The sequence below is a fragment of the Prinia subflava genome, chromosome 11 (genome assembly GCF_021018805.1).
Source record: "Prinia subflava isolate CZ2003 ecotype Zambia chromosome 11, Cam_Psub_1.2, whole genome shotgun sequence".
In the NCBI taxonomy this organism is placed as follows: Eukaryota; Metazoa; Chordata; class Aves; order Passeriformes; family Cisticolidae; genus Prinia; species Prinia subflava.
This window is the reverse complement of record NC_086257.1, coordinates 11,518,298-11,541,514: the sequence shown is the minus strand read 5'-3', so window position 1 is coordinate 11,541,514 and position 23,217 is coordinate 11,518,298. Positions and strand designations below refer to the sequence as shown.

General features: G+C 39.0%; 1 protein-coding gene across 1 annotated transcript in view; it reads left to right on the top strand.

Annotated features, from left to right (window-relative positions):
• The window catches only part of SLC9A9 (solute carrier family 9 member A9), a 171,430-nt gene that overhangs the window by 61,632 nt on the left and 86,581 nt on the right, over positions 1 to 23,217 (top strand). The window contains exons 7-9 of the mRNA XM_063408187.1: positions 4,218 to 4,356; positions 5,160 to 5,265; positions 15,408 to 15,496. Of these exons, the coding sequence (XP_063264257.1) occupies positions 4,218 to 4,356; positions 5,160 to 5,265; positions 15,408 to 15,496 (334 nt within the window). The remainder of the gene's footprint in view (positions 1 to 4,217; positions 4,357 to 5,159; positions 5,266 to 15,407; positions 15,497 to 23,217) is intronic.

Here is a 23,217-nt window from a genome sequence, read left to right as displayed (position 1 = left end):
TTTTTTTTTTTTTTCTTTTCTTTTTTCTTTAGTGGCCTACCTTTTTCTGCATAATTATAATCTCAGGAAAAATAACCTTCTTTCCCTCTTAAAAACAACCTTGAACTCTAGAATACTTTTTTCTGGCCTGTTTTATTTTTCTTAATTAGCAGCTGATGAAATCACCATGTAGTTCTATAATTATTTATCACCTGGGGGAGATCCTACTTTATTCAATGAAGGTATTTTAGGGAACATCTGACCTTTCTGTATTTTCAGGTATTTTTTTTTCCTTCACATTGTTCCTGATTCTCTTCTGTACAGCATTATTACATGGCATGTGATGAAGTGGCAAGGAGGAAGAAGGGCACTTGGCTAAAAGAAGCCCTTTGGCTTAGCAAGTGGAAAGAAATGTTCCTCTCCAAAGCTGTTTATTTTCATGTTGGTCAAATAGACAGGAGAAAGACAGGAATAAACCAGCCTTTTTACTGGTTATTTATGATAACTGATTCTACATAATTCTATTAGAAATTTTCTCCTGTTTGCATACATTTTCCTTCTGATGCTGGAGTGTATTATCTTCAGCATAATGCATTTTTCTAAAATTCATCTGATAAGGTGTTGCTTCACTTTGGCTTATATCAAAACAAAGAATCTTTATGCAGTTCTGCCAGTTAAAGCTGATTAACCTCTCTTTATTTGATGCTGCCACATTAGCCCTCTGCACATCAGGATTGGACAGAAACAAAAGTAGGATGCAAGATTTAATCTAAACAACAAATTTTTCCTCCAACAACTTGCATGAATTACTGGAAAACCTTTGCTACAGTGCTAAGTGCTTCCTATTTTATTTCTTTTTTCAAAGGAAAAAATATTGTGCTTTACTCACAGGCTGGAAAAACTGACAGGAAGAAAAATATCTTATGAATAAATGAGAGTTTGCTTAAGAATAACTGAAGATTTAAAAAGTAATCAGTTAAGATGTAACTGGAAATGTGGCTGGATGCTTTCTATTGCAAAAGCCCTTCTGTCATGCAGACCTTTAGTATTAGATCCCTATACAGTGTGTGGAATGAAAGTGTTTGTCATGCCAAAGTGATCTCAACAGATGAGGGGAGGGAGGTGGAATGTTAAGCGTGGTGCAAGTGACACAAACTGTTAATGTTCTATCTGCTTCAAGAAAAACTCCCACCCCAACTTGCAATATATTGCACATATAAATACTGCCGTGTTTGAAAGCTGTGAAAGCACTTGAGCCTGTCCAATGCTGTTGGCTCAAGGAAACACAGAAGAACTGGAAATAAAAAGAGATCTGTTAAATAATTTTCTAATATAGAAAGTGCTGGCTAATCCTTATGAGAACCACCAGGAAGTGAAGCATTATTCCTGACTCCAACCAGAGCGAGAGGCAGGGGTTACCAAGCTGACACACAGAGAGGAAGTAGGGGCTGGGACAGGTGTCTGTGAATATACTGAGCATTCAGTGAGGAGCCAACAAAAATCTCTCGTTCCTATCCCTGCACTCTTTCTCATTATGGATGGCAGATAAAGCAGGCTTTGCCTTCAAATCTGCTTGTTTATCAGTCTCTGAAAACAGTTTTCTTCTACATTTACTTTGAGGACTCCCTTAATCCACCTCTGATACAAATTTGTGAGAAAAAACCCTTTTGGGGTTTGTTGTTTTTCTTTTCTTAAACTCTTTCAGCGTTTAGAAAGTCTCTAAAACCAAAAAACAGTTTGAAATTTAGTATCAAACTCTCCTGTATTGCTTATTAATGAACTGCAATCAACCCCTTCGTACAGAGAGCACAGAGAGCAGATAGCAGAGAGGGCAAGTCATGCCAGCAGCCTCTGGAATTGCTCTCCAAGGAAAAGGAAGAAGGGTAGAGGCACTATAATTTTAATTATGGTTCTCTCCAGTGTTAAACTTTGCAGTTTCGTTTTTAGGTCAAGTAATTGGTTTGGCAGGAAGTAATGAAGTAAACAGGATAAAATCCTGTCCTTTTAAATTGCAGCTTATATAGAAAAACTGTCAGGTAAATTACTGTGTATTTTGGATGCTTGAAAGGATTAAAAGTTAGTGCTAAAAAGAAACATATCCAGAAAAATAAATAGCTCTAATAGAGAAAAATGCAAAATGAAATATAGAAGCAAATATTCTTTGACCTACAGGGCAGTCCAGGAGTTTTAGAAAGACCAGAAACCACAGTAGTATAATGAGCACATATCAATTTATGAAAAAATCATGGGAGGCACACAGAGTAGAAAATTTTTTCAGTGAAAATGAGTGATTTCATATTTGATACTGAAATGACTACATTAAGAATAGGATGCTTTCTTCTAGTTTTCTTCATATCTGAAACCTGTTGGTAGACTGGAGGGCAATCTATAACCCTAACCAGTCCTAATAAAGCCAGCTTTTCTTGCCCTAAGACTAACATACTTAACAAAAAGCCATTTGCTGACTATGGCTTACATTTGACTAATAAATTTTCACTCCATGTCAAGACCTTTTTTGTTATGGAGCATCCCTATCATGGTCAGAGCCCATGATTCCAACAGAACCATTTTCCTTGATTTTAGGACTTCTCTGAATTCACCACTCAATGCAGGCCACAGCACAAAAGATCATTTCCTGATCTATAATTCACTAAGCAAAACAGACCAGCAGCTGCAGTCTCTGTGTACTTGGCTGGGACAAACATCAAAGAACCAAGTGGCTGCTTTGCTGTCAAGACACACCTATGAGTTTTTGGGCAAGAGAAACTAAGAATTATAACTGATCCCCTGGTCTAAGAAAGCCACATTTGAAAAAGGATGGAGAATTTAGATAGCAACGTGTTGCTGATTACCAGTTCCTCTGCTGCCAGTGTTTTGTGTCCTTGTATCAATAGCACCTTTCACTAAGATCATCTCACTGATTTTGTAGTGGTGTTAATCAGCATAACTGCAGATAACAGATTTTAGAGCTTAGTTACTTCTGTTGTAGTACATGAGCATTCACCCCTCATATTTGTGGTGCTCCAGCATATGCCTTGAGAATCCTTGTGCCATTTTTGCAGACTGAAAGCATGAAAACTGTTTTCACACCTTCATGTTATTCCAATGCAACTGTTTAGAAAATCCTTTATACAGACCTTCAGCTCTAAGCCTTATTTTCAAATGAAAAAACATCAGACTGCAAGGATCACATTCTTAATATCCAAAAGCTTAAAATATTCACAACTTAAAAAAAATCCAACATTTTAATTCTTAAAATGACGATGGTTTTCCAGCAATCCAAGATGCATTCTGGAATCCAGTGCCAAGCTCAGCACATTTTCTTTGAAAAGGATCATAAAAGTACTCAAAGCAGTACTCAAAGCAACAGAACACAAAGATCTAAAATGTTGCTAAATTAGTTTGTGAGGCTTTGAGCTATTTTGTATCTGTTCTATATAAAATTTCAACAAGAAAGAAGACATAGGTACACGGAGTTACTGATGTTCTGGGTAATAACTGACTTGTGGCAAATAACTCTGAGACGCTCAGAGGATTATGCAGTGCACAGCCCCTTTGCGTTGGTGGCATCCTTTCCCATTCCAAAATACTTGTGGTGGCTCCAGTCTGGGCTGGGAAACAGGAGGTGACCTGGGACAACTGCAGCAGTTTCTTTCTGTGGGACAATGTTCCTTCTGTCCACAGGGCTTCCTGCTGCTGAGCTCTTGCTGCAGCTCCAGCCCTGGTCATGAAGGGTTACACCAAGAAGGAAAATACTTGGTGGTTTGTGACAAAATTGCTGCTGTGTGGTGGTACCTGCTGTGATTTGTGTCACCCATCTGAACTTCAGCCACAAGGCTGCACTTTTCATCAAGGAGATTTGTGAATATGTAACTGCTCTGAGGACATATGGCCAATAAATAATTCAAAGTTATCTATCTTCCCTGCAGTTTTCTTATCCACCTACCACCTTTTAATGTTTTGTTGGCCTGGAAACAATATTGTTTATGGCACTTGTAGTATAAAAGTGTTGCTGACTGGCAGTAGACTACTTCCAGTGTGATACCTTGAAAACAAATTGGCTCTCCCCAGTCTCCATCTGCTTTGCTCTCATCTGCTATTAGCCCAGAGAAGCCTTGTTTTGCATTTTGAGTGCCTAAAACTGTTCATTTTCAATTATTGATTCCAAAATTTTTACAATGTGATTGAACTTATTCCTTTTTCTCTCCCTCTCCCCCACCCCTTTGTTTTCTTTTCAGCTCTATATCCATTTACAGTCCTAAGGAGAATCCTAATGCTTTTGATGCTGCTGCTTTCTTCCAGTCAGTGGGAAATTTTCTGGGGATCTTTGCTGGATCATTTGCCATGGGATCCTCTTATGCTGTTGTCACAGCTTTAATATCCTTTATGTTTTGTTTTTGGGGAGCAAATCAATATATGTTGGAAAAAATATGCAATATCTGAGAGTGACCATCTTTATTATGAGCCTGAAGCTTTTCACTCCAGGCTCAAGTATTTGTAAACAGAGAAATCATAAATTGACAGGAAATGTCATTTGTCAAAATCTACAAATTTCTTTTTTACACTTACTATTAGGCAGAACTCTGGCCTTTATCATCTTATTTATAAATAATTATATCTTAAGGAAAGTGTTTTGAGGCTCAAACATGAATTTATTAAGAGCAGCAACCTATTTATGAACTCCAGGCTTGCAGCAATTATACAAAAATACCAGGGAAACACTTCACTGTGTCAGTGTGACCAACAATCCCATCAGTTTAACTAAGCTAGAAATGAAAGGTCTGTCTGTTGCCCTGCATTTTTCTTGTGTTTTACAGTTCATATAAAATGTTACTGTAAAAGGATCAGTGATTTTGATCTTTCTTGCATTCACACAAATGTGAACAAATGCCAGTTCTTTTATAAAACTGGACAAGATTACTTCATTTTCCTTTTTTATGGGAAAAAGAATATCAAATGCAACCAACTAGGTATTAATTCAAACTCCACAAAAGTACTTAAAATAGCTGACTTTAAAATCTGTTCTGGGTTTTCCTAAGCTGTGCAGTTTTTCCCAAATTCAACATGTGCAGATGAGTATGGTAGGGGAGCTTGCTTTCTTTCATCCTTTCTCAGACTGGGGGTAATTTTAGCTTGCAAAACAGTTGAGGTTTTATTTTTCCTTAGTAATCTTCTAGCACTTGACAAAATTTACAAAGCTGTGTGAGTTTCCTATGTTGGAGACAGGTCTGTTTTTCCTCCTATCCTGGAGTGCCTTCTTATCAGCAGAAGCTGCTGGGCTTACAGGTAAGTGTTGCATTTAATGAAATAAAAGCAATTTTATAATATGCCTCTAGAGTGGGTAAAATGCATGGTTTATTTTAGGTTTGACATCTTCTATAAAGCTTCTAAAAGCCTGTTGCTGTATTGAAGGTTGTTTCAACTTTAAGAACAATTCTGTAGTGACATTGAACAGTTCTTCCAGACAAAGACATAAGAGATCAGGCTCCAGTCCTCAGTCTGTCTTCCCTGCATTATCCCATCCCTATTCATCCCTCTATTAATCCCCCTATTTTCTGGCCAGCTATGGGACCACATATAACAGTAAGTACAAGGGAGGAAATGGGCAGTGCCTTGTGATTACCAGACTCTGTGCTCCTCTGCACACACTCCATATATCCTGGGCCTTTCTTGTTTTCCTCAGTTATCAATAATTGAGACCAATTACCAAGAGTAAACCAAGAACAGGGCCAGGGGGTTGCATCCACCTTTGTACTTAGGGAAAAAAAATCACCTTGTTCAGTGCACCTACATATACATCTTTGGCACAGCCATGTCCCAGTGAGGTAGAAAGATGTGGGATCCTATTGTTAATGTTTATGTTTTTGTTTTTTCATTAATGCCAGGAAAGAAATTGTACAATCACAGTCAATTATGTACCCAGGGCCTCCATTAAAGTGTGCACAGAAGTTTAGGCAAAATTTGTAAATGGATATCATTTACCTCCACAGCAACCTATTGTATAGTGTGATTAAAAGGAACAAAGTTTCTATGACCTTGATTGTTTTAATGTTCTTGAGGTTGTCACCCCTGAAATCCAGTGCTCTAATTAACGTCAGGGAAAATCAGGAGAAGAAAAATGCTTAATGGAGTGGTAATGCAGCCCATGTTGGTTTGTTTGCAAAATTGTTCAAAGCCTTTTGAAGGCAACAGTCATATTTTTACTGAGTTCTCTGGAGCCAGCATGTTACTTTTTTAATGTCAGCCACACAATCAAACTATTTCTGAATGGGTATTAATATCTGCATCTTTGCCTTTCTAATTATACAACTTTGCATTCTGTTTACTGCCAAATTCTTCAGGCCAATGAGTAAAAACAGTGGTACATGAACTGAACAAAAGGGTGGTATTTCATCACATCAAGAAAATCAGATACCAGGTGGAATGAAAGTCCATTTGTCTCCTAACAGCTCTGTACTGGTTTGGGCAGCATTAATTTTCTTCCCAGTAGCTAATGTGGAGCTGGAAGCAGCTCTGGTAATTCAGGGATATTTCAGGTATCACTGAGAAGCCCTTACACAGAGCCAAGGGACTTTCTGCTCCTCAGCACAACTCACACCACCAGCAAAGGGGCTGGGGGTGCACGGGCAACTGGGAGGGGACACACCAGGACAGCTGGTCCCAGCTGACCCATTGCAGGGCAGGAGAAGCTGGAGGAAGAAGGTTTCTCACTCTAACCCTTGTCATTCTCTCCCCCATCCCACCTGGGAGGAGCGAGAGAGGGAGTGAGCAGCTGGGAGAGTCTGAGCTGCTGCCTGGGGTTAGACTCAACAAGCTCTTAGAATGTGGCAGGAGTACTACAGAAAAATGGAAGCAAAGGAGGATGATTGTTGATCTCTTGCCTGCTACTGGAGGTGCTGACTTCCTAATCAGTGACTTCCAAGTAAGGACTGTTTTAAAATGCATTCCTCACAGAGCACAAGGATGCTGTTTCAGCAACTGAACAATTGATTATACATTACACACAAAATGTAGATTTGTAAAGGAAACACTAATATCTTTCAGAGCCTCAGGTGTTGCACCAAAGGTCATTTCCATTTCTCAGGCATAGGAACAGACTGTATGTCCAGACAAAAATAATTGGCATATGTTTTTTTTTGCATGCTGCAAACATGATGATGGACAGCAGTCTCTCTTGGTTGTTACCCTGAAGAGTGTTTTACTGCTCTTTCCTGCTGTAATATATAAAATATCTGAAATAAAAGACTTAATTATTGAACACCACAGATGGTAGTGGTAGCCATGGTTAGGAATTTTAAATGGACACAGGCAGAGGAAGAGAGTGGAACCAAAGTGAATTTTCAATTAAAGGGAAAAAATAGAAATTGTTGGGAAATTTAACTAATTCTTATCAAAAAAGGAACTGATGGAGGAAAGATAATTACTTCACTAACACATATATTCCAATAAAAAGTATCAAGCATTTTTAGGTCTGTCACTGGCATTTTTTCATGGGTATTTTTTCATGGGTTCTGAGTTTCACATGGAAATTGTTTAATTACACTGTTGTGAGAAGGCAAAGTTTAATCTTGAAACTTCCATCAGTTAAATCTCTGTCATTTAATTTCTGTACGAGGCTTTTGTCAGAAGCTGTTATTACAGAAAAAATCATGGAGCCTTTCTTGTGGCTTCAGAAGTTCAAAGCTGTGTTTTATACATGCATTTACTTTATTAGTACTGTGCTGATATTACCCTTTAGTTGTCTGGCTTAACCAGTTTTGATGTTGCTTTTGTCTTCTCTCATTTCCTCTGAAATAGTTTGAACTCCCCTCCTTTCAAAATACTATTTTAAGCTCCAAGTTCAGCAGCAGAAATACTCTGTTGGTTAGGAAATGCTCACCAGACTTTGGTTCAGCTCTGATTTCCTGTCCTCACCTAAGGAAATCTGTGCCAAACGCAGCTGTGTGCAGTCCCTCACAGGTGGGTGCACACAAAGCACCTGCTGCAGAAGGCAGGGGAGCCCAAGGAAAAACCAGTCCTGCTTCAGGACACGCTCAGCTCTTAATCCACCTCTACCATTTCCAGTCCTTTCCAGCCCTCTTGCTTTGCCCTTTGTGTGTCTCGGTGCATGCAGGTCCTGATTTTGCAGTCTCCTGTGCCTGTCCCTAAAAGCAGCTGTGAGAGTCCAGAGAGCCTCACTGCAGCAGTGGCACAGCTGCACCACAGCATGCAATGGGCACACTCCTAGTGTTGACAAACTTCAAGAGTAACTTGTTCCATTAGACATTTATGCCTATATTCATCTTCATTGTCCTTGGATATTTGTTTTCTCTGTTCATTCTTTTAAATGAACTTCAAAGGATTAACACTAGCCTAGTACTTCCCTGTAGCTACTAAGTAATGTAATTGCAAAATAATTTTATTCTTACAATGCTTTCCACAGCAGCCCTTCAATCATTCTGAGCTTTTTGAAGTGTAATATTGAAGTATTTCATAATTTAGAAATAATAGGCTATACTGGTTTTTTAGTGGGTAAAGTAGGTGGTAGGGCTCAATTGTTTAGCTTGCAGATTTCTGAAATAAAATTTAAATGGAGAGTAGTACAGGTTAATATTTTAGAAAATATTTCATTCCTCTGCCTCAAGATATGCCATGATATATAACACACAATATATGGGCCTGACCCAAGTTGAAAAATGGATGTGATCGAACCAGCAAATCAAAATAAGAATCTGGGATGACTACACAATTATTGTTATATTGGGAACTGGAAATTATGAATTAATGTTATGGTTATTAATCTTATAGCTCTATCATCAAGCTGTGACATTTGCATGATAAATTGATTCTTATACAGTAGAACCTAATTTGTGCATTTTCTCATTTGCCCTGGAGTATATCATTCCTGACTGCTGAGCAAAGCTGTAATAACAGAATGCTAGAGTAAGGTCAGTGTTAATAGAGTTGTTTTCATTTGCAAAGTTCATTACCTAGTATGTACTAGTAGGCTATGAAAAAAATCATAAATAATTTAAATTAGACACTTGTTGAAATAAAAGAGGAAAGTACATCTTGCGCTTATTAATTGCTTGTTATCTTGTTTTATAATTAACAAAAGTTTCTAAATTTTAAATGATCACTCAGTCTGAAAAAGGTTCCATGATATACATAGGCATTTAATGGTCATGTCAGTTAGACCTTCTCTATCTACAGCTGTTCAAAGTGATCAGATATTCAAATAAAAAGAGATTAATTTACCTGCAGAAATACACTCAAGCATGTATATGGGAATTGACTTGTATGTATGTGTTCAATTGATGCACACTTCAAAGTCACACAGTGACTCAATGTAAAGGCATCAAAATTGCAGCCAAGCTCCTCTGATTTTTACACAGTAAAGACCTGCATTATGAAGACCAAAAGGACAATAGACCTTGAAGGAAAAAATTGTTGGAGAGTGTCATTTTTGTTCCTTTACTGGTTTTTAGAGCCCTTTGATTTCTGATCATTATAAAGCAAAAAGCTTGTGATAATAAATTACTGCTGCTTCCTCACCTTCAGCAATTCTTGTCTGAACATTTTGTGATGTTTCTGCCTTTGTGACTCCTGCCTTCTTCTTCAGGGGCTCACAGGAGAGAAAGCTTTTCCTCCAAAAATAAATAAGCAGCATATTATGAATGAGGTATCCAGGATGAGTCCAAAGGTCTGGTCTCTCACTGGGGCATTTTTGTGTTACCTTTGCATTTAGGACATAGCAAGACTGAATATGACCAACTTCCATTTTCTTTAATATTGCTGACAAAGTGCCTTTATCCTCATGCTGTTCACTTCTCCTATCTGTTTGCTGTGATTTGCCTAGAATCTGTCACCTACCTCATTGCTTTTTTAAAATGCTGTGACCAGTTCTTCTAGTGACTCTCTCAGAAGGGATCTACCCAAACATTTCTGTCTGCAGTTCTGACACTGTGAGCCCAAGGCAGTTCGGTGCCTGATGGGCTTTAGTTCCCTGAGCTGACATTATTCTATACAAGGAAGATATTCTGGGCTTTAAATTCCAAACTGTGTGGTTTTCTCTGCTTTATTCATTAGTAATGTGGCACGCTGTGTCATGCAGAGTAGGCAGACTCCTGCCAGTAAGGAGGGAGAAAGGATACTTTGGCTTCCAGGTGAAAAGGAAAGAGACCACAACGCCTGTAAGCTCTAGTTCTGCCACTCCCAGGAGCACAGGATGAAATTTAAGCCTAATTAGGAAAACAACAGGTAAGAAGATGTCATTTGCCCTGCTCTGCAGAGATAGTTGACAACTGAGCTTGTCTGCTGCAAATCCCTTACTGGAGTCAGGGCTTGGGTCTGGCTAATTTAGGGGCTGCTGTAGATACAGTCTTCTAAGGCAGTAAGAAAAAAAAGAGAAATGTGTCTGTTTTTAGAGAACAGTACATATTCTAGCAAGGCTTAAGCTGAGATCAAAGATCAGTTGCATAAAATGTGGCTAGTGGAGTCTTATTGCTAGTGCAGAGTTTCAGGATAAACAGGGTAGGCACTCTTAGAGCGTCCAGAATAAAAGCTGTTACATGTCACCATAGGAGTTCCAATGTAAATTGAATTCAGCAATTCATTTGGGGTTACAAAAGTACAACACTGAAGCCCAGGTCTCACTTGAAGCAGCCAGGTGCAGTACCAATGAACAGTGCTCAGATAAGGTACTAAAAAATCCCCTCAGCTCTATCTTTTGTTGCTTTCTGTCACTTCAACATAAAATCAACCTCAGACAACTCCAGAGATAAAAGCCACATGAACAAAGCACGAGCTTTGGTTCTGCATTGGTGCAGGTCTGGTGCAAGAAGCCTTCAATCTTTTCTTTAGTTTCAAGAAAACGATTAGTCACACTTCCTACCCTCAGTGAAAACAGCCTGGACAGGGATATTGTTGCCACTGGCTGTATGGCCTTATTACTGCAGCAGTCTGAGGCAGAGCAGAGTCTCATTTCCTGCCACTCACACTTTCAGTCTGCATCCCAAGAGGTGCTGTGGAGATCCTGACATAAATATTACTCCAAAGTAAATGTTATCTGATTTAAATAATTTCTCTTTTACCCAATCCTCATTGTTCCTTTTTCCATGCATTTCACTACCTTTGATGAAAGACCAGTTCCTGCAGCTTCACTGTGAGATTTTAGTCTGTTGTGCATCTTTAGAGAGGCATCCCAGGAGCTCTGGAAACCTTCGAAATTGGGATGAAAACTGGCCAGTTTGCTTACAGACCTTTTGAAATAAAGCTATACTTTTTATCTAGTCCTTTGCTTCATGAGAAGGTAGCAGTTTGGGAGTTTTCTTTTTCTAAATTCCCTTTTTTACCAACAAAAGACCTGACAGCTGGAGAAAAACCTCTGGTTTAGTCTCTCAAATTAGCAAATTCTCAGGTTTTGATTGTAGCCACTCACTTCCAGGGGTGCATTAAAAGACCATTGCACATGCTGCTCTTCTCTGACATTCCTTTTTGCATGTTTGTGAAATGAAGTAAAAAAAAAGATTTTGTCTTTTAGTGACAACACAGGAGCTATTTTCAGAGTAGCATTTGTAAATTAATTCCCACTGTACTATAATTTTAAGGTTCATGCCATCAGCAAAATACTGTTAAATTTCAAGTTCCTATATAGTTGCTATATTTTTTATATTACTAGCTTTTGATTCAACAACCATTTCAACTACATGTATTTGTAAAAGGTAATGTAAGAGTAAGTTCTCTAGCTGTATTAATAGCTAACAAGCTGTCTCAATTTCTCTGTTACAAAAAAATCAAATAAAATGGAAGGGCTTTGATTTCTAATAAAACCTCTTCAAAGAGGTTGATCTGTAGCTGAAAGTTTACTAGTGATAGAAACATTTTTCTGTGAAGTTTCTCATCTTTTATAATGAGAAAAATTTCAGTAATCTGTTACAAAACACAAGGAGCTGTATTGCACTTAACAGCTTACCACCTATTTCAACTCGAAACATTCCCTGCTTACTTCGTTAGCAATTTGTTCTGCAATTGTAGTACTGTCTCAGTAATTGCTAATTTTGCCACTCAAAAAAGCAGCGAGTGAGTGAGCTGTGTCCAAGAGCCTGAAACTGAGCACAAGTAAAAGGGCAACCTTGTTTTATCTGCCTCCCTGCATCTATGGATGCTTCCTGTTCACAGCTCCAGTATTGCCATATTTGCTCTTACCTGTTTCTCTGTGAAAGCAACCCCAAAAAACAACCTCACTCTGTGCCATACTCTGTCCATGCAGTATTTTGCTACCTAGCTATCTTCAAAATCCAGCTTTAATTGTGCTGCAGTGCTTTTTCCTTGTAACTAAAGAGTTCTGTGTTTGCCTCTTTAGGTACTTCTCTTTCCTTTTCAGTTAACATGTAATTAGTCATTACTCTTAAGTAATCATTTTTATGGATACTCATTACAAACAATTTTCTCCAAGCCTTTTAACAAGGCTATTGATTGTGGGAGCCATGGCTGGGACATATTAAGCTTTCAACTGTAGCAATTGAAATATTCCACTGCATTCCCCCAGTCTTCCCTGGAAACAGGGTATCTGGTTTCTACACTTGCATAATTGCATGGTTCAGTTCATTTATTCTTATTGCAAAATCAGATTTAAGCCATTTTATTCTTCATGACACTCTCAGTTTTCTCACTACCCATAATTAACAGTTTCTTAGCAGTCAAAGCTAGTTTATAATCACAGTTGAATTTAATAGCAAATTTTTAAAATGCAAGACTTGACAACCTGATGATTAATAGAGAAGAAACTGCATCAGAAACTCTTATCTCCATTTCAGTTACTGAGCCTGGAGCTAGTGATACTTAGCAACATTACTGTTTGGCTGTATTTTTAACTGAAATGTCATTGTTTGAGCATCCCAGTGCATATTATTAACGCCTTGAGAATTTTTAAACTCCCCAGATCAGTTCTGCACAATCAAATACAGTTACTGAGAAATATAAACATCCTGGAATGTATTTAAGCAGGGACAATCTCACCACACCCCACATTATTAATCATGAAGAAAAGTTGTAGCGTAGCTAGAAAAAATAAATATCAAAACGGATTTAAGAAAATAAGACACACTCAAAGCTCAGTGGAATTTTTCTTGGCTAAAGAGTCAGTGTTCCATAGAGGCAGTACAGGTAAATTTACAATATAAAGAGAATCCAGAAGCAAACAAAATGTCCACAGTGGTTTGTGGGGAAAAACATATCTTTGTTTCCTTATTTTCTTTCTGATGACAGGTGTCCCTTGTGTCAACTCGAATCACAAGTATTCACTCCATATTTTTTTTCTTCTATCAAAGACATGTTAATGCTAGGCCTCAGTTCTTTCCAGAAAAAAAGAGAGGGGCTTGCAAGAAAAGTGGATTTTTTTTGGTCAGTGTTTTCTTGTTTAGCAGTATAAGGAGATTCTAAAGAAAGACATGGTAAGGTAATGATTAATTTAACTGTATTTAACTGTTATGTGAGAATTCAAAGATCCCACACACACAATCTCCCCCAAATGAAGTAGTTTCAGCATTGTCTAAATTATTACTTTGATATGTTTCCTTATCTGTGCTGTGCTTCAGAGCAGGAGGATATTTCACCTACCTCAAGGGTCCTCTTGTTGCTAAAATTCAAACATTTAGAGATTTGGATAAGCCTGTTAAAGAACCTGTCGAGGCACCGGTGCTTGAGGCAGCTGACACCCGTTCAGTGTGTGCCTGACCATTTTCCCTGGGGCTCTGGAGCTGCCCCGCTCCCATTTTGGAGCAGCAGATTGTGTTGGGTTAGCTGTGCTGAAGGGGCAGTGCTGCAGGGTCTGCCCCATTCTCATTAAAGCTTTTGGAGCAGCAGATTGTGTTGGGTTAGCTGTGCTCAAGGGGCAGTGCTGCAGGGTCTGCCCCATTCTCATTAAAGCTTTTGGAGCAGCAGATTGTGTTGGGTTCGCTGTGCTCAAGGGGCAGTGCTGCGGGGTCTGCCCCTTCCCGAGCCCCTTCCCCCTGGCCCCCATAAGGTCAGGACAGTCACCGCCCTGGAGGGGATGGAGGGAGCTTCATCCAGCCCAGGACTGGAGGAACAGACTGATTCTTGTCACCATTCCACTTCATGCTCTTTGCTTCCAGTGGAACTGCTTTGTATGTTTCAGTTCATGCCTGTTTAACCCCTAGAAAGCTGTAGCACAATCACATCACAAGGACGAACAGTGCCTAAACCTGGACAGGCACCTCTCTGCTTGCTCAGCTCCCTCAGACTCACCAGTGTAGTGTCAGTGCATGTGAACAGCCTGGAAGCTGAAAATGACCTGGCAGTGTGCGGAAAAGGCTGATCGGGGCAGCTCCTGCAGGGCAGGCACTGAGGAGAGGGGCAGGAAGGCACAGAGAATAAAGCCCTTGGGGTGGGTGTGGGGAGCTGTGTGTGGGTGAGGCCCGGCGGTGCCAGCACAGCGATCGCACCGCCCGCGGCTCCGGGGGAAGGCGCTGTGCGGGGTTTCAGGAAACAATGACCACAAGGGGCACGGGAAAGCCCTGAGCTGCTGAGTAAATAGTTATCTATGTAGACATGCCCCAAGATTAAGAAAAAAAAAAAAAAAAAAACAGCTCTCTTCCTCCATGGGCATTTACATAAGGCTACCGGCGGACACTATTTTTGGATTTCTGTTTTCTCCCTGTGTGGGTTCCTCCTGCATTATCTGTGTCCAGACCTCACAATCTTACCAGCTACTTAAATTACAGCACTGCATTACAGTGATGTTACTCTGTGATTGAAGTGAGTTAGGACCGGGGCCAAGGAAGTACTGAAAAATACCCCTATAAAACAAATTTGTTATTATTATTTCCGACAATCCTGCTTCCCTGGCCCTGCAGACCTCTCACAAGCTGGGATTATAACTGCTGCCCGTGTCCAGGGTCCCTGACCTGCCTGTTCCAGGCAGCACAGCTTGCACCTGCTGGAGCACCGCTTTTAATCACTGTGTTGTTGTTCACCTTGACATTGTTACACACTGCTTGTGATAAGCTACAGTCAGGCACAGACTGAAATGATTTTACCCTGTTGCAGTCACTCAGTACTTAGTGGGCTCAAAACATTTAAATGTGACAAATTTCTTTTTCCCTTTCCTATTCAGTCCCTGCCCAATTTTTTCAAATAGTCCAAATTCCTACATATTATGATTATGTTAGTCCTACACTTACAATTACTGTCAGTTAGATTATGGTTGGATCATACCATGTATTAACTGACACAAATTTTCTACAGCCTTTGAATTTCCAAATACACAACAGTGCAAATGCTATGAAAGCATGATTATCCTTAGAACATATATCTCAAATTTGTTTTGTTATAAAACGCTGTTAACAGACTAATTTGTTTTTTTGTGCAGCCTTTTGCAAGCCTAAGAAAATAGAAGCAGCTAACTCTGTTTTTTCTTTGAATTGCAGGTATTGTTGCTGTCCTTTTCTGTGGAGTCACACAGGCCCATTACACCTACAACAATCTGTCACCAGATTCCAAAATGAGAACTAAACAGGTAGGACATGGAAATAACTGAAGTGTCATTTCTTACACTGCTGTAAGGAATACCAGTTACTGGAATACAGCTGCATGGGAGCTCATTAATTCAAAGCAGGAGGCTTATCAGGGGAAAGACTGGAGACTTTGCCAGGAAAACACTAACAATTACCAGGATAAGCAAAAAATATAAGAATATAAGAATCTGTTCTTCCCAAGAGACCTGAAATGTCAGACAGGTACAGAGATAACAGCTTACACCAACTTCCATACAAAAATGCTTCAAAATAAGAAAAACAAAGTGCTCTAGTAAGTAAGACAGAAGTGGTCTGAAATATTGGATCCCTGTAGATGTTTTGCAGAGGGATTGTATGAACTGCAGTCTGGCCCACAGATTTAAGCAATGACACAGTTTAATTTCTGTTTCACTAAAAATTATCATAATTGGAAAGATAGAGACTTTTTCTTTCCATTGTGTTATTTAGAGTTTAGAAATGTGAAATTTGAACACCTGGTTTTTGTTTGTACAAGTAACTAGAACTGTAATTATTTTTTTAAAACTTTGGGCTGTTCTCAGATCTAGGGCATTGCAGCATTCAAAATACTTTTCAGCACGAGTAATTTTAGACAACCCTGCCACTACCTAGATCCAGTAAGAAGTCATTTAAATGCAGTTTTCTTCCCTTTTAACATTGATTCATATGTCCCCAGAACCCCAGGTTGTAGAAAATCTATCTCCTAGAACAAAATGGAAACTTATGGCCCAGTACTATAATTTTCATGATGCAATCTCATACCTTTTTCAGCAATTCCTTTCTTTTAGGCATTGGAAATTTTACGTAGAAAAATTCATCGCTTCTTGCACATCTCAATTTAATCAAAAATCCAATTTTCTATCAAAAACAGCTTGATAGAAAAAATTACTGGCCACAGTATCAATTCAACTGTTAGAGTCTCACAGATTTGAAATCACAAAAAAGTTTCTAGTCAGTACTCCCATAATAAAGTGTTAGCTATTGAACAGGATAAGTCTTTTCAATTGTATTTCTTCATAGCAGTAGAGGCTGATGCTTTCAGAAAGTATTCCAGCAGAGAACTAACATTTCTCTGATATCCATATTGTAAGGGAAAGATACTGAAATCCACTATAGGATTGTTTCTGTTTGCAGAAAGACTGAATTACATACGCCATTACCCCCCTTGCATATAACTTACAATTTGAATAGAAGGTTTTTTCAGGGATTCATCAGCATGTTTTAGTGATGCATAGCCTCAGAGAGACACAGAAAAGGCCAAGATTGTGCTGGTTTTAATTACCTATAAAGCTTTGCAGCTGCAGAATTAACTAATATTTTGTTTAAATGCATCCTGGTTTTGTTCATGTTTACTCTGTTATTCCCTCCTATTCAACAAGTGCAAAACAAAATAGTGAAAATAAACCAAATTTACCCTTGAACACACAGAAAAGGGATTATGTGTTTCTCTATGGAGCTATGAGTTTTATGCACACTTTCCTATTCTGTTTTTCTCTTCCCCATAAGCCCTTAATCCTCAGCCTCCTTTACGATATGGTTCAAACACTGTTGTCGAATTCCTTTGAATTCTTCCAATTTATTTTCTAATCCAAATATTACCCTTTCATATGCAGCTGTTTCAGTGAGACCTGCACTGCCTCTTTCTTTCTCTCCTCCCAAGAAATCTCTTCAAGCAAATTTAATAAGCCACACACTTAGCATTCTCATAATCATATATAACTTCAGCGCATCTTCAATGAATACTGTTGCTCAGGCAGTTGGCTTTGCTCCCAATCTAAGCCATTTTTATTACTCATTACTGGCCCAAATCAAGGGCTTTTCAGTTCTTTTATAGAATTATTCCAAAGCAGTCTCTCTCTTTTGTTACATTATGACAGATCTTTCAGAAGGAAGTTCTGAACTGTAATACACACTGACAAAACAGTGAGTAAAGGCTGAAGCTGAACTAACAAAACCCATGGAAATTAGATTTAAAACTGTAAATCAGGTTGCGAAATTGTGTTAGCTGTTTTTAAACAAATACTTTTTTCTTTACTGCTATGCATAATTTTCTTTACATTTTTTACTTGCTTTTAAAATTTTATAGCTTTATGGTAAAATCCAGTATACAGTGATAGATAATGTATTTCTGACCCTGGTGCCAAGTTCTGCATTTCCCATAATACATCATCATTTGCTCTAAAAAAATTAAAAAGTTTCTCTTCAGTCACTAATGTAAAATGAGAACTTATCTACAGTTCTTAAATGAGAATTTAAGAGCATCCATTACAAAGGCCTGTTAAAAGATGCCATGGAATTATTAGTCCCCATGTATCCTTTATTATTCCGTCAATCACTGTTTAAGATTCCATGAAAGAGAAATATTAGATTTCAAGCATCTGAAACTTACAGAATCTGAAACCATAAAGCAACAGTAATCTTTTCACAAATAAATGAATTCTTTTAACACTCTCATAAGAAAAGTAAGATAAGAAAAATTTAATGAAAATGGAGGCTTTAGATAGTTTTCATTCAATTCAATTATTACCCTTTCCATTAAATATTTATAAACATCCTATGTGGTTTTACTATCATTTTTTTTAACATGAGTGATGTTTTATGGCAGTAATTTTAAGTCATTATCATTGACCTGACAACGGCCATCATGATTTTAGCAGTGAGATTGACCCTGCCCTCCATGGCAACAAGGTTAGGTCTAACAGAGTGATCCTGAATTTCGGGCACTTAAAGTTTAATTTATCCAATGTATTTTTAGTGAAGGAGAAGATGAAACTGCTGGGATCGGATCGAAAGCTATTTGATTCTGAGCAGCTTTCTCTAGAATTATTTACAGCTGCTATGTCCCCTCACGTATGCTGTAGCCAGACAGTTGCTTCTAAATCTTGGGACATTACAGCTCAGATTTTACATCAGGTTCACATGTGCAGCTGGGCTGGGTTGATTTGCTCTGCTACAGCTAAGTCAGGGGCTGGGCAGGGTGTAGTGAGACAAATAGAAATCCCTGGTTTGTTAAAAGTGGGCAGAGTGTAAATCCCTACAGGTCACCTCTAGAAAAGGATTCATGGATAATATTGTGTTTTCTACGGGAAGGTGACATTCCTTGCTCTTTTTCTCTCTGCCCCCTATCACTTTCACTCAAATGCCACGCTAAGACCAACACATTTTGCTGGTGGTGGAGTACTGACTAATGGTCATAAATATTATCCATCAGACTTATGAGTGGTATGTTTTCTGGTTATTTCCATTAACTCTGGAGAACAACTGCAACAATGAGAGTGGGGCAGGGCAAGACCTCTCTCCGGTTAAGTGTGCAAGGGTATGAAGAATTCTCTTTGTAGACAAAAATAATGTCAGCAAGGTATAAATTCTGGAAAGGGAATTCTGAAATGCATCATGTATGGAAGAGCCAGGGAATTACAAGAAGACACAGGAAAGCATATCCAGCCAACAAGGAGTATATCACATGCTGCCCTGCCTGTCTCCCTTCATTCCCCAGTCTAAGCCTTTTCCTCATGGTCACCTCTGAAACAGGTGTGTCCAGCTGCTGGTGAAGGTTGCTCTCTTAAATCAGGGGTAGCAGCCTTTCTAATCGCACTAGGAGTTAAACAGTTACTCACCTGAGCTGCTGCTCCTGATAGCAGAGCCATTAAGGGAACAGCTGCCCTGGAGACAAGAGCTCCTGGCCTGATTGTTCAGCTGCACCGGGCGTGCTGTGTGCACAAGATTCCAAGTTAAGATTTCAGTGGCCCTTCACCTGCAAGGTTTAACACAGGTGGGAGAATGAGGTAAAGATACACCAAGAGAGCTCAGTGCTGCTTCACCTGTGAGTAACTTTACCAAGACACGCAGTCTCACTCAGAGGCTTGAGCAAATCAGTTTGCACTGGGGGACTGAAAGTTCAGACCAGTCTTGGGCTTTGCTCACTGATGGACAGAATACTGATTGCTTCAAATTTTAATCTTCACACTATAAAGCAGACATGATTATCTCTGATTAATAAAAGTCATCACTCTGCAGCGGAGCAGCTAATATTTCCTGGAAATCCCTGGAAAATACATGAAGCTTTCAGAACGCTCCTAGCCCACTGATGATGCAGGTGTATGTCTTCCAACAAGGACACTGGCTAGGGATCAATCAGCTGACTACTGGATCAGAAATTAAGCTGCATTCCAAAGGCACTTTGGTGTAAAAGAATTTTGGTTTTAAGCATATTAATTTAATTCTAATTAATCACGTTAATCAAAACAGGTTGAAAAAACAGTCATAAAACTTTTTTTTTTGTTTCTCAAAAACTGCAAGTCAAATCTTCATAGTCTCTTGACCCTAATATGTTGTAATACAGTCTCAATATAGACTTTAGACTTAGAATAACAGAATCATTGAGGGAGGAAAAGATGTCCAAGACCATCAAGTCCAATCATCAACTGAATACCACATCTACTAATTTTTTGAACATTTCCAGGGATGGCAATTCCATCACTTCCCTGAGGAACTGTTCCATCAATGACTAGGGACTCACTGTAGAAGTAGGGCAAAGGAATAGAGTAAAAGTAAAGTATGGCAATGGAGGTGTCCAAATCAACTGAAAGGGGAAAAAATCAATTAGTCAAAGGAGTGTTACCTGAATGCCAACAGTCAATGTTTACTAAAAAGAGCATTGCAGGACTGAAGGCAGAGAGGTGACTGAAGTCACTGTATCATTGTGTCACTGCAGCAACAAATCTCCTTTCTCTAGATACGTGATCCTGTCTTACAGGATTCTCCCATCAGCTGTCTTTTGATAAGAAAATAAATAATGCACAGCAGATTCTGCTTTAGTAGCAGAATGACTCCTCCTGAGTTTGTTGTTAAAAGCACATGCCAGGAACTGCAGCTGCTGTTATCTTTCTGTGAGAGGAGAGCTGGGTAGAGATGACGCTGCACTACCAACACCAAAACTGCCTCTGGTTTGTGAGGTCCCACTCCAGAAATCCAGCACCCACACCTGGGAGAAGCAACCCTTTACTTTCCTAGGCAGTTTAGCACAAACTGAAATGGTTTGGTGCCTTTATCCTAAACCCTCCACAGTCACACTGGACATGTGTGTGCCCTGGGGCTTTGGTTCTGCTATTTGTATGTATGTTTAAGAGACCAGATAGAGAGAGCTGGGCTTGCTTCTATATTACACAGCCTATATTCATTTATCTCTGGTTAATGCCTACTATTTTCTGTTACCAGACATTGGACTGTTTAGAGATAATGAGTTTATACTTCTAGAAAGAAAAGTACAAGCACAAACATCAGATTTTAATGGTTCTTATAATTCAGGCTCCTAATTTATAAAAAGATTTAGAGTATTTCAGGGCTGGGGAAAACCTTACTTACAGCAAAATGTCCTAGATTTTTAGGATTTTTAGTGAGGCAGAACTACCACAAAACATAAGGATACGCAAGGATAATTCTCATCCTTTTGAAATGAGCAGCCTAATTGACAGTTGTTGTGATTTGTTCAGCAACTCTTCTTAGGGAAAAATGACCTTTAAGGCTGTGCAAGAGGTCAGGTATTTCTACAGAAATGATTGGCAGAGAGAAAGAATGAGAGAGAAGTTATCTCTCACAAAGGTTACCACCAGCACCAGATTCTAATCAGTCTTTGCATCTGTGCTGAGCAGGAGGAATCTGTTTTCTCAGCACACCACAATCACAGTGCCTAAAGGGAAATTTCATACCAGAATGGGGGCTTTATTATCTCCCAAGGTATATAGCTGGCTGTCTGATAGGAGATAACATATTTGATGGCTAGTCCTCTGAGAGTAAACTGGAAATTCTTATTCACTAATGCATGGCATTCGGGTCTGGCCGTCTTCAAAAATACACAAGAGGTCTTTGCCTAAAGAATCCAGTAAAGTCCAAATTCCAAATTCTTGGTTAGCATTAAATAGATTGCATGCATAAAACACATTTTCCCATTTAAGTGGAGACTAAGCATAAAAGTTAGCTCTGATGGACACTGTCTCATGGTTCCCTTTCTGCAGCTGAACAAAGAAAAATCCCTACTTTCCAACCTCCTTGAACTCCTGCAAATTCAGACTCAAAAGTAATAAAGACTGAGGCTTCAGGCAGTGCTGCTCAGGAAACAGCACAGGTGACCGACTAACAGGGCTCAACAGAAAGGTCTGGAGAAGATGGTCCTTTAATAAAGTGAGTTTGAAAATAAAATAGCATTTGGGAAGATTTAGTTGTACAGGAATAGCATTAGTATAGTTTTGCCCATGTTTTGGCCAGTTTTGCTTAAATACTTTAGTAATATTAGGGGAAAACCTCACTCTTCTGGTATTTCGCCCAGGTTTTTGTTGTTGTTATTTTGGTTTTGTTAGTGGTTTTGGTTTTTTTTCAGTTGAGGCAAGGCCTAGAGCAAAAAATCTTCATTTTGCAGCTGTTGAAAACAATCAGGGAGAACACAGAAATGCCCGTTTCCCTGTTTTGTTTTTGGTTTTTTTTGCTTTTTGAGAGAAGAAAATTATACACACATTAAAGGGTTGTAAGCACAGTTTAAAAAAGAATGGTTTATGCAGCATTTATCTTGTGGCCATTAGGATCAGATACCTGAAACTGTATTTTAAAACTATTGCTCATTTGAGGTAACTAACCTATATATGAAACAACACAAGCCAGAGTCTTCTACCCTTCTAAAGCTGAGGTCTCTAGACATTAGCTATCCCTACAGCTGCAGCCTGTGTACCCCAAAGAGAAGCAGCCCCTCATTCCTGTCCTGTGCTTTCCCTCCCAAGCTCCAGTGTTCCCTCCCGAGGCACTGCTGAGCCCTGTGCTCCTACTGCAGAGCCAGAGCATCTCTGCAGAGCCCTGGCTCTGGCACAACCAGCCTGCCCTCCTGCAGCAGCTGCCCTCTTTGCTCTAATTGAATATGCACCACATATTGTAATAATTGTAATAATTGTTACCTTTAAACTGCATTGCAATTGACAGGAAGTGTACAATGGATTGCAGTTCCCTGCACAGCTATTTTCTGTGTTTAGCAGAAAAAGATGAAGGTTGGAAACATGCCAGGTGCATTGTTTGACCAGATGTACCATAAGATCTTATGGAACCCTGTAGAACAGTGTAATGCTGTAAAGAAATCTGAAGCTGCTTACTGTATGGGCTTAACAAGAAACAAGAAGAAAATCTTGATTTCTGCAGAAGGAATTCTACCACCATATTTTTCAATCTGAATTTCTTAACAAAATCCCTCATTATCTGACTGATGTTCCTGATTACTTAACCATGCTAAAAGAACATTAATCTACAGTCTCTTTACATGTGAATCCCCTTAAATTTGTGTGAAAATGCTGTAACTGTTTCCTCTCTTTCAGCTGTGAGCTACATGATGGATGGTAAACAGCTAGGAAACATTGCTATGAGTAAACCAATAACAGCAGACTTTATAACTCTGGTGCATCAGTAATTACCTGCATTATTTATGGTTTATATAATAAATTAGCTGCTTTCCTTTCCATGTGACTGAAAATATTGGGTGTCCATATACAGAAATCATGTTAGAATATTCAGTTCTGTACTTCATTCTCTAGTTTCCATTTTCCCTCTTTTTGTACACCTGCATTAGTGATTCCTTAACTGAGAGTGTGCAGATGTGCTCTGGCCTCATTAGCTCCCATCAAGCATGTGCCCCTTTGTCATCAGCATTTTAAGAGGAATATCATATTCT